We start from the raw sequence: 16,882 nt of genomic DNA on the forward strand, positions 1-16,882 counted from the left end.
AAACGTGAGCGGGAGAAGACGAGTGCAGACATGACAGTGACATTCCTGAAATTCTCCCTGAAACGCCGGCCTCGCCCCGACCAGGAGAGCGAACCTCACAGCGAGGAAGACTCGGAACGGCGGATGAGACTGGGGTTATTAGATGATGCTGCAGAATTCATGAGTTAACAGCACATATTTAATGGTTGTGATCAGATTTTAAAAGCAGGGCCTATATATGATCATTAAAATGCTACTTATTCTTTTCATTTCCTTAGTTTGGTTAAAATTAACATACTTGAATGTTTAGGATGAAATATGTTAATTTACTGCAGCAGGAAAGTTTCGATGTTTGCATGTCTGTTGATAAAATCAGTTTGAGGCATGTTTGCCATCTGATGTTCTCTGGAGCTGATAAAGCTCTGAAAGAGATCTTAAAAGCCCAACGTGTAATTAAGACTGAGGGGTGGGACGGGAGTGGGTTTTCCCAGCTGGCAGCTTGTTTTTGAACGTAGCATCAAGACAAGAAGAGAGGAAGGGTTTCTGTTTAATAGGATAGCACAAACAAGGTGTGACTGCTTCATTTCCATCCAGTATTCTCCAAAATAAAACACCGGTTTGTTCATTTTCTACCAAATGCTGAGCTTTGATTCAAAGATCCAAACAAAATAAAAATGATAAATAAAAGCCCTGCACAGTCGAGGTAAAAACAACACACTGACAGTTAAATGCACATCTCTCAGCATATGTTCCCTGTAATTACATCAATCTGGGTTTTTTCTATAGGGTTCATTTTAATTATAAACCATGCACAGAGTGGATCTGCTTTATTTTAACGGCTAAAGTTTCTGCCTCATGTCTGAATCAGACTGATGTGATCTACCAGCAGACAGACTCCCCTGCAGCACGGCTCCAACGGTGAGGCTGCAGGGTCGCTGGTTCAACTGGTTTCTCTTCCCACAATAGAGCGTCTTTAGAGCTAACCCTAACCCATGTCTCTGGTCTTTGCTGAGATGTTTCTACACCTTGATTTGAGTCCACCTGTGGTAGATTAACCTGAGTGGACATGATTTGGAAAGGCACACACCTCTCTATAGAAGGCCTCACAGCTGATAGTGATTTCGGGGCGGAAACCAAGCCATGAGGTCAAAGGATCTGCAGAGCTGCAGAGACAGGATTGCTGACAGGCTACAAAAACATTTCTGCTGCACCTAAGGTGTCTGAGAGCACAGTCTGGCACAACAGGACTCTTGTACTAGGGCTGAACGATTGGCAAAAATAATCTAATTGAGATTTTTTCCTCGTATACTGTGATTTAACATGCTAATATTCTTAGGTCAATCTTAGGTATTTTTTGACAAATTTAAGGGATAAATAATTCCATGAAGAAGACCATGTGTATTGAAAACAATGAAATAATTTCAGAAGCAATTACATCATAGCATGAATCCGAATATGAGGGTGCAACAAGCTTTAAGCTATAAAGGAGGCGGCTGGGGTGGAGGAGGTAAGGCCGAGGTTTGACTTTCCCAAAGTAACGCTAGGCTTCATCGGTTTTATTTAGACTGAGCTAACTATTTTTGCTTGTATTGCAAATGTGATGTCATTTGCTTTCTTTAAGGGCATTATCATTTTTATGTCACTCATTTTGATGAAGAAAAACATAAACAAAACATGACCAGGAGGATTTTTGTCATATCATATGAGAAATGATACCTGCGTTATGTGCATACAATCTCTGCAAAAAATGGATTTATTAAACTGCTGTTTGACAGATTTAAAGTTAAAGAATTATTATAACTTCTATGATTTGTAAATTGCAGCAGGTCATATTGCGATTTAATCTAATTTGCGATGAATTGCCCAGCCCCATTCTAGAGTTGGTCGCCCAGCCAAAATGAACATTAAGGGGAGGACAGCCTTAAGAGAGCAGACCAAGAACCTGATGGTCACTCTGACTGAGCTCCAGAGATCCTGTTTGGAGATGGGACAAAGTCCCAGAAGGACAGCCATCACTGCAGCCCTCCATTAATCTGGGCTTTATGCTGGAGTGGATAGACGGAAGACTTTCGTCAGAAAAATGAACGAAAGACTGCTTGGAGTTTGAAAAAAATCAACTGAGGGACTCTCAGACTGTGAGAAACAAGATTCTCTGGTAATGAAATCAAGATTGAACTGTTTGCCTCAGTTCTAAATGTTATGTCAGGAGGAAAGCAGGCACCATCGTCTGCCCAATACCATCCCAGCAGTGAAGCATGGTGGTGGCAGCATCATGCTGTGGGGGTGTTTCTCAGCAAGAGGGACTGGGAGACTGGTCAGGGTTGAGGGAAAGTACAGAGATATCCTCAATGAAAACCTGATCCACAGCACTCAGGACCTCAGACTGGGGCTGAAGGTTCCCCTCTAATGTAACACTGATCCTGCAACCACAGCAAAGACAACACAGGAGAGACCTGAACCCTATCAGGATCTCTGGAGAGACCTGCAAACGTCCATCTACCAACAGTCCCCAACCAACCTGACTGAGCTGGAGAAGATTAGCAAAGATGAATGGAGAAAAATCCTCCAGTCCAGGTGTGCAGAGCTTTGTCATGCTGGGGACTGAGTGTATATCAATGAGAACAAAATGTTTTTTCAATGAGGCTGCAACAAAATGTGAAAAAGTGAAGGGGGTCTGAATACTCCCAGAATGCCGTGTACATTACGTAGACTGACATTAAGATTCTTAGATGTAAGATATGATATCAAACAGTAAATACATCAGGACTTTGCCCTTGGCTCAACTTCTCCATCCACCCCCAGCAAGGAGGAGGAGGCGGGTCTTCCTGTCTGTGATTGACAGCCTAGAGTAAAGGAATGCAGTCAGTCTGTTTTCAAAACACTAAAACCCAAACAGACGATCTTAATCCTGATGACAAGTCCACAATCATCATGAGGACGTCTGTGGGTGAGTGTGAGAAAGGTGAGCTCTGAAACTTAACAGTAGAAGTGAAACTATAACGATGCCAACGACTTCCTCAAATGTTCACCAAACATTTTACCCACTTTCAGTTTCATTATCTAGAACAGCGTTACTCAACCAAAGAGCCCAAATGTTTACAAAATACATTTGCAAGAGCCATAATCTAGGGTGGCAATAAAGATAAGTTAAAGGTGGCATAGATGGTCATAAAGCAGCAAAAAAAGAAGTGGCAAAAATGGCAAAATGGGCATAAAATGGTAAAAAAGTGGGAGAAAACTGGCTATAAGGGGGAGAAGTGACAAAAAGTGAAAAAAATGAGTTATGTGGGGCAAAAAGCAGCAAAAATGTGGGGAAAAATGAGTGAAAAGTGACTAAAATGGGCAAAACAGGCATAAAATTTGGAGAAAAGTGGCAAAAAAGCAACCAAAAAGGTCAAGAAAGGGCAAAAAGTGGTAAAAGGGCAACAAAAAATGGCAAAAAAAAGTGCCAAAAGTGGAAAAAATTGGTGAGAAGTCACAAAAAATAAGCTACATATGGCAAAAAGCGAGAAAAAAATGAGTGGAAAGTGATTAAAATGGGCCAAATAGGCACAACATAGCAAAAAGAGGGGGAAAAGTGGCAAAAAGGTGACAAAAAATGGCAAAAAAGTGAAGAAAGTGGCATAAATGGGTGAGAAGTGACAAAAAAAGAGTTACATGTGGCAAAAAGTGGAGAAACGTGTGGCAAAAAGTGGGGAAAATGGGCAAACTAGGCATAAAACAGCAGAAGTGGGAGAAAATTGGCAAAAGCGTAGAAAAAATGGGAAAAAAATCAGCAAAAAGTGGCCAAATAGATAAAAATTTAACTTAAAAAAAGCAGCCTCAATGGGCAAAAAAGGGGCAAAAAATTACAAAACGCAGGATGAAAGTGTCAAAAACACTCAAAAAGTGGTAAAAGTGGCAAAAATGGGTGTAAAGTGAAAAAAAGAAGTGGGAAAATGGGCTAAAAAGTAAAAATGGAATAAAAGTGGCAAAAATTGCAAATAAAGGCAATGGAAACACACAGACAAAAAATAAAGGCTGTCAATTAAGTTTGACTATTAAATCCTTCAGTATAAATGTGGGAAGCAACTTGATCAAAGTGACTTGCAATGGATAATTTCTGAGGTCAAAGTTCCCTTTTATAAGGTTTTCTGGGGGAATAATATTTCAACTTGAGAAATAAAGGAGCCAGAAATCATCACAATAGAGCCACATGTGGCCCAAGAGCCACAGGTTGAGTATCACTAATCTAGAAGAACTGAGAATGAGCCACCCACAGTCACTACTGCAGCGGGGTATACCAGCATGCATTGCTGTGCAAAGCTGCAGAAAGTGATGTTTGACTGCTCTCATATATAACATGACTGTTGGTTAAAAGTGGAAGGAGACTTGGCTTCTCTGCTCATACATCCATTTTAAAAGTGAAGTCTAGTCCACCTTTAGTCCTTTAGATCTTTTAACCCCTTATGAGCCAGCACGTATCCTGAGATCCTCGGGCAGGGGTCTCTTTGTTGTCCCGGGGCCTGACTGAAATCTAAAGGGGACAGGGCTTTTTTAGTCCTGAAACTCCCTGCCTGAGGAAATCAGACTGGCTGAGTCAGTGACTTCTTTTAAATCTCTTCTTAAATCATACTTTTATCAAAGACTTTCCTGAGTTTTCTTGAATGTTAACTCTTTGTTACCTGATTTTAATTGAGTCTTGACGTTTTTGCCTGTATCCACTTTGCTGCCTGATTACTGGGATTTAAAGGTAGTTAAAAATTGATTCCATTAACAGATTTCTTCATGCATTTAACTGCGTTTGATTGATTTGCACAGCTTTTATTTGCACTTAAATGTTGCAGGATACTATACCACTGACAACTTCAACATGCATGTTTTAAAAAAGTATTTTTCTGATCAGTAGAGACAGAATCCTCTCCAACATAACAGGTAAGCTGCTGGATGGGAAAACAGACCTGTGTGGGCTTTTTTAAAGGATTTGGATCTAAAAACAGCCCCTGACTCTGCTGACTTATCAGTTTAATCTTTCTGGTCATGCTATGGAGGAGTTTCTCTCTGACACAGATGAATGCTTGGTTTCAGTCCGTTCATAAACTTTCTTCTTAACTTCCTGCAGGAGCTTCTCTCCATCCTTATTTCATGTTAAGTTCATATACAGGCCACTGTGAGATTATCAGAGACGGAGATCTTTTGTTTGATTTGTGAGCTCATGCATGTTTGTGTTCCTCTCCCATGCCCCCCTGTACGACAGGTGTGTGTCTGAGTGTGTTATTGTACCCTGCAGAGAACCGGTTTGAGTTTAACACCTTCAGGACAGGAACATTGTTCTGCAGTGAGCTCATTTTTCTCTAAACGCAGTTTTCTGAAACCAACACCTGCAGAGTCTCCTGGATTTACTGACTTCGTCTATGCAGAACTACTGACCAACCTTTTCAATGGACTTAAGGTTTTCAAGCAGATCTGCTGCTGGAAAATACACCATGAAATTAAAAGTCACCATAAAATGTGTTCAAGAAAATTCAGCTTCATGTCTGAAAGATTCTTACTCATGCAAAATTTGAAGCATCTGGTGGTTAAACCCCCTGAATTAGTCAAGTTAATACTTTTCGCTGTCAGCTATAAAAAGTACCAATGCATGGGTCTAACATAGGCATCAGCTGATCGCCATCCTGCTTACAGTCATGAGTCGATGTCAGTTGCAGATGTATGTCAAAAGTGTAAAACAGACAGATCTAAAGTGCATGCTGCTGTGAGAGACAAAGCTAAAATGTGCCAAAAAGCGACCGTGTGCACACCGTCCGTGTCTACTATTTGCAGCCAGCAACATCTTAGCTACAGCTGCAATCAGTCAAAAACAGTGGGACACTTTAAACATCCCCCCCTGCCTACTCATGCATGCAGGCTGTGCAGGTGCAGTGAGGATGGAATCCAACAAGACTGCAGCAGGACATTTTGATCTGGTGGAATAGGACGTTTGAAATGACGCAAGGCCTCAGAACAAAAACAAACCCTCGCGACATATGCCTCTGACAACCATGGTCCTGCTACTTTAACTGCACAGCTGTTAGTGTGGAACTCACTCTCTCCACCTGAACAACTGATGAGAGAAGTCAGCATATCGGATTCATCAGCTGCTGATGTGATCGCCTCGGTAAGAGCCCTGGAAAGTCTTTTACAATGGTCGCAACTGATCATGGTGTTAACACAACATCCATCCATCCAGCATCTTCTGCTTATCCGGGGTCAGGTCGCGGTGGCAGCAGGCAAAGCAGGTCAACCCAGACATCTATCTCCCCTGCAGCACTTTCCAGTTTCTCCTGATGGATTCCAAGGCGCTCCCAGGCCAGATGGGATATATAATCCCTCCAGTGAGTTCTGGGTCTGCCTCGGGGTCTCCTCTCAGTAGGATAAGCCTGGAAGACCTCCACAGAAAGACGCCCAGGAAACATCCTGATCAGATGTCGGTACCACCTAAACTGGCACCTTTCCACATGAAGGAGCAGCAGTTCTACTTCAGGAGCTCCTTACCCCATCTCTAAGGCTGAGCTCAGACACCCTCCTGAGGAATCTTATTTGTTAACACAACAAAGACAACTTTATTAGACGCTGTTAGCAAAAGATTGGAGCAAATAGTCTGATCTACTTTTCTGACCGCATTCTTATTAGATCTTGGAACAAGGACGTGATTTTGTTGAGGATGTTAAAATGCACAAGAGCAGCATGACTTATTTTATTTTGTGTATTTTTGGCATCTATTAGACCACTGGTTCTAAACCGTTTCAGCCCGCAACCCCCAAAATAAAGGTGCCAGAGACTGGGGACCCCCACTGTGCCTTAAGTTCGCTGAACAGCCATGCACATTCAAGAAAAGTGTGCAGACAAGGCGGCCCATTAGGGGGGAAAATGGGAGAACTTTCTGGGCCCCAGCCAAACTGGGGACCAGCAAAATCATGGTCAATTGTAAAGTTAAACTGTGGTATTTTATATTTAGCCTGACTAATAACAACTCTTATCAAAGAAACACATTTTAATGTATTTGTCCAGTAAGTAGCCCTCTGAAAAACGATCCTTTTGTTAAAAACAGAATTAAAATATGTTAAAAATAGCTCAAAATAGGGTAATAATGGCAAAAAATGTTGGGAAAGGTGGTGAAATTAGCTTGTTAAAGTAGCAGAAATGGGTTAGAAATGCCAAAAATTAGATAAAAGTGACAAAAATAACCAAAAATGGGTTAAAGTGGTATGAAAGGGCATATTAAGTGGTAAAAAGGGGATTCAAAAGTGGCTGAAATGGCATTAAAGTGGCAAAAAAAGGTGGAAATTTGGTGAAATGGGATGGAAATTGATATGAACTGGCAAAGAAGGGTTAGCTGAGGCAGAAAAAAGTCATAAACTGGCAAAAATGGGCATATCAAATTATGAAATGTGGCTTAAAAAGTGGTAAAAGGGGTTAACAGTGGCAATAATGGGTCAACAGAGCCAACAATAAGCAGAAAGTGGAAAGATTTGGATTAGAAGTGGCAAAAACAGGCAGAAAAAAAAGTGGTGGAGAGGGTTTGAAATCGACAAAAAAAATGGTTTTCAAGCTGCAAAAATGTGTTACAGTGGGTAAAATTAGTGGGAAAGGTGATGAAAACAGGTTAAAATTGGGAAAAATTAGTGTAAGTGGCAACACTGTAATAAAAAATTGTTCATAGTTTTTGAAGGCACCTGGAGACCCCCTCTCAGTGTCTCACGTCCCCCAATGGGGTCCCGACCCCAAGTTTGAGAACCACTGTATTAGACTAACTTAATTGTCTAAGAAATACCAAATGAAGGTGAGTAGTGGATGAAGTCTTGTAGAAGCAACACTCCAGAGGGTTCTTTAGTGAGATACTGCAGCTGAAATCACTCCTCATGAAGCACATTCATGCTGTTAGATGTTAGATACATGGGCCAAAGTCTACATCCATCTAAATGAGCCCAGAAGAAGGATTATAACCCAGAAAACCTGGTTAAAAACCACCAGAACTGCTGGTGCACGTTGTCTACGTTTGTCTGTCAGCAGCTGGAGTCGTCCTTCATCTTTATCTCTGCTGTCTAACATTTTAACGCCTTTTTCTTCACGCTACTCTGCCGCCTGACAGGCTGAGCGTGTGTGACATTTATCATGAAAACACCCTCAGAATTAGTTGTTATTGAAGTCTTCGAGGTCTTTCTATCTGTTTTACTGAGACAAAATGCTTCAGTAGGTCAGTGAGCTGAGCTGTTAGGAACCCCTGAGCACCGAGTGTTCCAGAAGTGGTCCAAAACTTTAGCCCCGGGGTCATCAGAGACAGACAACATCTGACTCTCCCATCAGCAGCTCCAACATGAGGGCCAACACAGAACAATAGCCTTATGTATACAGTGCTGACACCTTCTACAATGACAATGATGGTGATGAAGATGAAATGACAGAGGACAGACATGTCAATCATCCTGAGGCCCCCCCGGGGCCCTGAGAGATGATCTACAGCCAAACACCTCCTCCGCTTTACACCTGATGACCTCTGAGGCATCAGCAACTGTAGAGCAAAGCCACAGTCGCCTTGATGACGGCTTAAAGAGGAAGCTGAGGGGAGGCGGGGCTTGAACGGCTGGGTTTCCTCTTTTTTTAAATGCCTGTTCAAGTTCAAAACATGCAGGCTGAAGGAAATATCTCCTGTCTCTCTCAGAATAAAAACAGTAAAAAAGTGATGCTTACTTGTTGCCAAATGCAAACCCTCACTTCTGAGTGAACATGCAAGCCACCAGCCTTCAGGATAGATGTGAAAAACCAAGATCCTTCCTGTTTTGGTTTCATCAACAGCGTGCAACATAAAACCATTATTATGGCACATTGATTTTTACCAGACAGCTTTCGAGCAACAAAAAAGTGCAACACAAGGCACTGTTTTCACCCCGCCACCCTGCTTCTGTGTCCCTCTCTATCACTCACATTGATACGGGTGAGGTAAGGAGTGTCTAAGAGTCACATTTCAGAGCGTTGAGCTGTCACTGTCTCTTTTGTTTGCTCTTTGTTTCAGGATGGCCGCTTCCTGGTGTTGAAATCTGACAGGATGTGGTGCAGGATTGCATCACTGCAGATTTTTGGGATGAATTCAGGTGTGGAAACACTTTACCTTAACCCACCCTGATGACTGTGACGAGTGCTTTAAGACTTTTCAGTGCGAGTTCTTCAAACCTCAGCTAGACTACGAGGCCTCACACCTGTTCGGGGTCCTGGACACCCATGAGCTGGATCAGGCCCGGGAAAGTGAGTGTAGTAAGACTAGGACAACCAAGGATACCAGAAGCACAACCATGTCTTGCCCAGCTAACCCATCGGCCAGAGCGCGAGTCCAAATAGCGGTTGATCTCGGCCTCCTAGGTGAACTGCTCTACATCTTTCAATCACAGACATGAATGGCAGCGTCTAAAGCATCCTGGATCTTTGGTTTGGCCAAGGAGACGTGCATTCCCTATGTTTCAGTCTCTTGCGCAACAAGTCGTAGCGATTAAAGGCCTAAAATTTAACGTCTACATCAGGAAACCTGTGGTCTTATCTCAAGATAACAACATACACAAGTTAACAAACAATCAAAATCTGGCTTATATCACAGAAAACGGGAATATATGCACGTGTTGCTTTAGAGGGTTTTAGTCTTTGAACCCTGCAGAAAGCCTGAGCCAAACCTTATAATTGAAGAAAATACCAGAAACCTTGAAGTGTCAAGTTTTGTCACAGCTGATCAGAGCTTTTAGGAGCACTTTTAGACCGAGTGTGACGATGAGAACAACTGCAAACTTCACGTCTGGAAGTGGAAATGTTGTGACTACTGGAGCAAAGGTGTCGTAGGGCGTGGTGGCTCCCCTGAGCGTGTTTACGCCGGTATCTGTGTGAGTGTAACTCTGTGTACATTAGCCTGACATGTTGTAAGATGTCAAGGCGTGAGAGGAATGAGGAGAATTTCCAGGAAGGTCATGAAGTGGCTGACATGACTGAAATACATGCAGACACAAAAAATGAGAGAAATGCCACACAAACAGACGGAGGCGTAGAAAAGAGGGTCAGAAACATGAATGTATGCAGTTAATGTGTGCAGAAGGACTTTTAAAGACTAAAGCACAACATGCTGGAGGAAAAGCCAGCAGAGAAACCATTCGGATGAGCAAAATTAGCCTATTAGCAGCAAATAAAAGCACCCACCAAACCCTGACTGCATGAAAACTCAAGTCGCAACCTTCGTTCACATCATGATTTTCTTTCAAGGATCCTCCTAATCAGCTCTATCCTCCACTAAATCTCTGCCAAGCCAGATAAGCGTTAGAATGTTAGAGTACTTACGGTACTTTCTGTCGGCAGTACATGATCAGAGCGATGGCAGCGCAGAGAGCGACGAGGATGGCGATGACTATTCCAGCGATGGCTCCGTCTGAGAGACCTTCATCCAACGCTCCCTCCTCTGAAAAACACCAAGAAGATCTTGAGTTACAGCGCCTTAATGTAAAATAAACAAGGCTGGATACTCCACAGGTGATTTTAGGACGTATTTAATGCCTGATTTGTCATTCAGGAGGAGGTGGTGGTCTTACTCCAGGCTGTCTCCACCGATAACTTGTTCAGATCATCCTAGTTTGGGATATCTATATGAATACTCAAAAGCTCCTGACTAAGTCAGAGCATTTACTGGCAAAGAGCAGATTAAATGGGTAAAAAAGGGCAAAAACAGGATAAAAGTGGACTTAAAGCAGTAAAAATTGATCACAAGTGGCAACAAAAGTGGAAAAAAAGGGCAAAACCTTCAAATAAAGGCAAAGGAATTATACAGAAATAATAATAAGTTACAACTAAAATCAAAACCAAACTGATTGTGACATGCACTGGATAATTTCTAAGGTCAAAGTTTCCCTTTTTATGGTTTTCTGGGTGAATAGTATTTCAAATTAGGACATAAAAGAGCCACATGTGGGTTTAGTATCACTGCTCTAATGTCTTCATTTTTGCTAAGATGTAAAAATAAAGAAAACAATGTTTTTAAGAAGCTATTGCACATCTTTTTCTCATTGGCTCTGCAGGTCTGCAGCCATGCTAGCGAGCAGCGATGTTCAACAGACAGAAAATAAAGACAGGAAGAGTCTTAATCAGAGAGTAGATGGTATATCAGTGAGTCACTTCTGTGGAACCGATACTGAACATACCAGCATGACAAACCACACAGCCCACAGCCGGCAGACTCACACACAGCATAATACAGCAATACTACAGATAAACAACTGCTACTAGCTCATGGCACGCTGCAGATATCAGACTAAACCAGAGTTAAACCAACGCATCCTTCATTAAGACGATGCGTTCAAGTGATTCAGAAAATATCTATAAATAGGTTAGTTAGCTCCTGACGAAACAAAACAAACACATGTTTTCTCTGGTTCTGATTTAAAGGTTAAACACTGATGCCTGATGGAGCGTTTCCATGTTTTAATGTAAACACAGACTAAATGAGGGCGTGGCTCTCACCTTTGACGGACAGGGTGTGGGTTGCCTTCATGGTCTTCATGGTAAGTGGGTTTTGTGCCTCACATGTGTACGTTCCGGAGTTTTTGTAGACGGCCTTCTCGATGACATACTTGGCCGTTGTCACACTGGTCAGCGTGCCGTTAAACTTCCAGGTTATGTTGGCGGCCGGGATGGAGGGAGCGGCGCACATGATGGTCACGAGTTCATTCACTTCTACGGCTTTTTCGCCGTCCACCTGCACAGAATCTGGACCGTCTGGAGACAAAACAGAGAGGGTTTATTATATGGAGCAGCATTCTCATAGCTGCCACTCTTCTGTTTGTTTCCCTTCAATCCACCAAAGAGAAGCAATCATCAGTGCTCCTATTTTATTACAAATGTTTCTCTTTCTTCTCGTGGCAAACACAAGTGAAGGTTAATTTGAACTTATAGACTTCTGAATTGTGTCTGGTTGTAAAGGATCAATAAGAACAACTGAAAGGACAATAAAAACAGAGGCCCATCAGTGATGTGAAGCCATAAACCCTAACAGACAGAAACGTGGTCATGTCTCAGTTTCCTAGCAGAGCAGGCACTCACAGTTGACCACCATCTTGTGCAAGGCTTTGTTTTGGTTGACGGGGTTGCTGAGCACACACATGAACTCTCCGTTGTCCTCCTTCTGCAGCGGGTTGATCATCACAGAGCTCATATCACTAGAGAACACGATGCGGGAGCTGGCGGTCAGAGGTTGTCCATCTTTGGTCCAGGTCCGGGTCTTCACGGTGCCTGACGTGGCCTCACAGCTGAGGTTGGCCGTGCTGTTTCCAGCGATGAGGGTCCCAGTGGGACCCGTGACTTTAGCACCAAGGATGGGGTCTGTGAGGATTAGAGAGAGGGAATGTAGTTAGTCGCTGATGCAGCTAAAGCAGCCCAACACTGACATCTATGAGGGGAAACACAGTGTCTGTAGTATCTGTCGTATCGCTAACGACTGCATCAATCCTTTCACATCATTTCCTATCAGACTCTGATGAATCTACCATATCAAATCATGTTATATGGAATCAGAGAGCAGCACAATTAAGAAAGCTCATAGAAGCAAGAAAAAAGTGGGGAAAAGAGCAAGAAAGATGTACAGACAAAAAAATTTAACCAAAATATTTAAACAGTTAAAAAAACAATAAAACCCTTAACACAATAACAAAAATGTATGGACAACAAAAACTGATGAAAGCAATAAATAAAGAGGAGAAAACATTAATGAATGAAGTTATGGTAGTAAGACGGGGTCCAGGCTGTAGCCAGACAATAAAACAAAAAAAGAAATAAAAGCAATAAAAATACACAAAGAAGCAACTAAAGCAATAAAAATGTAAAAGCAGAAATAAAAGTTGGAGGCAATTAAAACTTAAAGAAATACAAAGACTAATATGCAATAAGAGGCAATAAAAGGCAAAGAAAAGAGGCTAATACATTTTAAAGAGGAAAAAACAATAAATATGAGTAACAGCAATGAATAATGGATAAGCAATTAAAGGAAAACTAAGTATTTAAATGAGGAAACAGCAACAAGAACAGATAAAAAAAATTAAAACTACAAAAGCAATCATATAAATAAAAGTATTGAAAGATGTAAATGCAAAGATAGAAAATAAAGATAAAAAAGAAAAAAGAAATAATAACAATAAATCAGAGGGAGGACAAGATAAAAAGATGCAAAGGCAAAAAATAATTCAAAAACATAAAGAATACTAAAAAAAAATAAAAACATAAATGCAATGAAGAGCAAAAGAGTAAAAAAAAATTCTAAAAGAAACTACAAAACTATTACAAAATGCAATAACTTGTAGGTAATTGAAAATGGTGAAAAGCAAGGTGTCAAAAAGATGACAGTGGTGATAAGAAGATAAAGGCCAGAAAAATACTGAAAAGCAATAAAATAAAGAAATTAAAAATGGTTAATTCCATAAAGAAATAAATAGCCAAACGCAATTTTAAAAAACTTACAATTATTTTAAAAACTGTTCAAAACAATAATAAAAGAATTAAAAGCAAAAAAGACAGATAAAAGCAATAAAAGTACATTTAAAGAATGTAATAACAAAGAGGTAAGGGCAACAAATCCAATAAAACCAATCAAAACAAAGAAAAGTATTAAAAAGTAAACCGCAAAAATGATTCGGTAAAGGCAATTACAAGAGATGAAACCATCAACAGATAAAAAATGAGCTTATTAAAACAGGAAGCAGTAAGTAGCTGAAGTAAACACTTAAAAATGTTAAAATTAAATAAATAAGAAATTATATGAGTAGCTTTACTGTTGGGAAGTAATTTCTCTACATGAAATACACGACCACTTATGAAAACAGCTGGAAAACTGCCTGATCAGAGACACAGTGAAGATGACAGATAATGTGATGTAAAGTTTTACATTTTCACAGTCAGTGGTCTCAGATCTAAAGAGGATCTACAGAGCTGATCTACAGCTCTTATTGGTCATTCATTTCTCAGTCAGGATTTTTCTGTCCCACCATCGCTCTTTGCTTCTCCACAGTCCTGTTGTTTGTTTGAACTGGGGGGTAATTTCAGTCATAGTTGGACACTTTTAAGAAGTGTTTTTCTGTTTTGATCCGTGACACTCATGTCACTTCCTGTCTCATACAGACTCCTCCTCCTGCTCCGTGTTATCATCCAGGAAGAAAACACAAAAATGCCGCAGGGCGAAATGTAACGCCATCCTCCAGCCGAGCAGGTTTCTCACTCAGGCTGAGAAATGGCGCTGAAAAAACACCCTCCTCCAAAAAGCAGCCATGAATCCTTCAGCAGTAATTACAGACAGTGGTGCTCTCTGTGTTTTACTCGACGTTTCGACATTCACAGGTAAAAACCATGAAGAATCTGCTGAGGGTCACTGCAACCTGTTTGAGCTGGAAGAGTCACGAGCAGCTTGTCTGACTAATGTGGGTCCATTTAACCGTCTCCTGCCCTCGAGGCGTGTCGCTGAGAGACGACCAGGTTTCTGTCTGCTGCTGCTGGAGTTTCAGTCAATGTCTGCCTCAGACAAAGCAATCAAAATATTTCTATCCATCAGGCTGAGCTGTCTAAATGTTCCCTGAAACACCAGATATGTATGGCTCCAGACAAAACTGAACAATCTAAGTGGTTTTAGGTTCCTTCCTAACATCCCAACTTCAAATTAAACAACAGCTGGTTAACTGAGGTGTAACTACCCTGGTAAACAAAAAAGCCCTTACAGAACAGGCGAGTAAGACTTGCCTAATCCCTCCTTCCTACTGTCCCTAATCAGCCACAACATCAGCCAGTCTGCAGCCAGATTAAAACTGAGGGTGACACCATGATGTACGTATGGTCACACTAACCTTGCTTTGAGAAAAACGCGATTTATTCACAATCTTTTGTAGAACTACAACCTAAACTCCATAAAAGTTGGGACGCTGTATCAAATGTAAGAAAAGTAGAAGTCAATGATTGACAAATCTCATAAACCAATATTTTCTTTTTAAAATAAAACCTTAGCAACATATCAGATGTTAAAATGAGACATTTTAGCATTTCATAAATAATATTAGTTCATTTTGAATTTGATGGCAGCAACACATCTCAAAAAGCCGGGACAGGGCAACAAAAGGCTGGAAAAGTAAGTGGTACTAATGAGAAACAGCTTTGCCACTAGTAAGGTTGATTGGCAAACACTCAGTGGCATGACTGGGTATAAAAGGAGCATTTAGAGAGGCAGAGTCTCTCAGAAGTAAAGATGGGCAGAGGTTCACCAATCTGAGAAAAAAATTGGCTAAAAATTGTGGAACAATTTCAGAAAATATTCCTCGATATAAAATTGTGAAGACTTCGAATGTCCCACCATCTACAGTCCGTAAAATCATCAAAAATCTCTGTGAGCAAGGGACAAGGCTGAAGGTCAGTATTGGATGCTCACAATCTTGGGGCCCTCAGGGGCCACTGCATTAAAAACAGGCATGATCCTGTACTGGAAATCACTGCATGGCTTCCACAAATGACAGTTAAAGCAGGATTATGCAAAGAAAAGAAAAGAAAAAGAAGCCATATGTGAACAGGATCCAGAGACACCAGAGCTTATTCAAATGGACTGAAGAAACATGGAAAACTGTTCTGTGGTCAGATGAAACCACAGACGCCGTGTCCTGTGGACTAAAGAGGAGAGGGAGCATCCAGCTTGTTCTCCTGGCTCAGCTCTAAAGCCTGCATCTCTGATGGTATGGGGTTGCATTAGTGCCTATGGCGTGGGCGGCTCTAACATCTGGAAAGGAACTATCAGTGCTGAAAAGCAGAGAGAGCTTTTAGAGCAAAATCTGCTCCCATCCAGACAACATCTGTCAGGGAAGGCCTTGACTATTTCAGGAAGACCATGCTAAACCACATACCACATCCACCACAACAGCATGGCTTCACAGGAGAAGAGTCCAGACTGTTGTTAAAAGAAGAGGGGATGCTACACAATAGTAAACTTGGCCCTGTCCATACTTTTTTGAGATGTGTTGCTGCAATCAAATTTAAAATGAGCTAATATTTCATGAAATGGTCAGATGTCTCAGTTTTATATCTGATATGTTGTTTATGTTCTATTACTAATAAAATATGGGTTTATGAGATTTGAAAATCATTGACCTCTATTTTTATTTACATGTCACACAGCGCCCCAACTTTTTTGGAATTGGGGGTTGTACATCACTCATAAGCTTGTCACAGCAACATCTCTGATTGGTGGAGCCCTCTCTGAGATTAATAATTAAGTCTTAAAGGACCCATCCATCAGCTCTGACACCCTAAGAGACCTCTTCCTCATTTTACCTCAGCAGCTTTGTCAAACTGCCAAGCCACGATTACGAGTAAACAGAATCTGTCCTGGTATTCTAGTGCAACACATTTTACTGCAAGGTAGAATAAGATGTAAAAGGCAGCCAAACTGCTCTATGACGTCAACAATCAGACTCAGTCCGAGGACTCACCTAACACAGCGAAGGACACCACAGGAGAGGAGATGGTCCGTCCTGTTTTGGCATTATTGGCCCTGCATGTGTAATCCTCGGCTTTCTTCCCTAATCCCAGTTTCTCGATTGTTTTCAGGGTCAGGACGGCTCCGGGGTTCTCGATCGCCTTCTGGCCGTAGTGCCACGTGAAGGTGGCGGGCGGGCTAGAGTGGGAGGCGCAGGAAAGACTGAAGTTGGTGCCGGCCTGGAGGAACTGGGGGGGCTTCGCTGGAGTGATGGTGACTTCATCTGGTCCGTCTGTGAAGAGGCAACAAAAGAAACGTACTTTAGATGAAGATCATGAGAGGTTACTGTTTTTTTCTCTCCAGCTGAAGATGACCTGATCAAGCTTTTTAAATCCTTGTAATCCTCTTTTACATATTTTGGAT

The 16,882-nt window shown here is 41.5% G+C and overlaps 1 protein-coding gene across 1 annotated transcript in view; it reads right to left on the reverse strand.

The window, feature by feature from the left end:
- The window catches only part of LOC121523787 (carcinoembryonic antigen-related cell adhesion molecule 5-like), a 47,929-nt gene that overhangs the window by 12,643 nt on the left and 18,404 nt on the right, over positions 1-16,882 (reverse strand). The window contains exons 5-8 of the mRNA XM_041808826.1: positions 16,473-16,751; positions 12,064-12,342; positions 11,485-11,739; positions 10,312-10,429 (exon numbers count right to left, since the gene is read on the reverse strand). Coding sequence (XP_041664760.1) covers positions 10,312-10,429; positions 11,485-11,739; positions 12,064-12,342; positions 16,473-16,751 — 931 coding nt within the window. The remainder of the gene's footprint in view (positions 1-10,311; positions 10,430-11,484; positions 11,740-12,063; positions 12,343-16,472; positions 16,752-16,882) is intronic.

This window comes from Cheilinus undulatus, linkage group 16 (assembly GCF_018320785.1).
Source record: "Cheilinus undulatus linkage group 16, ASM1832078v1, whole genome shotgun sequence".
Lineage (NCBI taxonomy): Eukaryota > Metazoa > Chordata > Actinopteri > Labriformes > Labridae > Cheilinus > Cheilinus undulatus.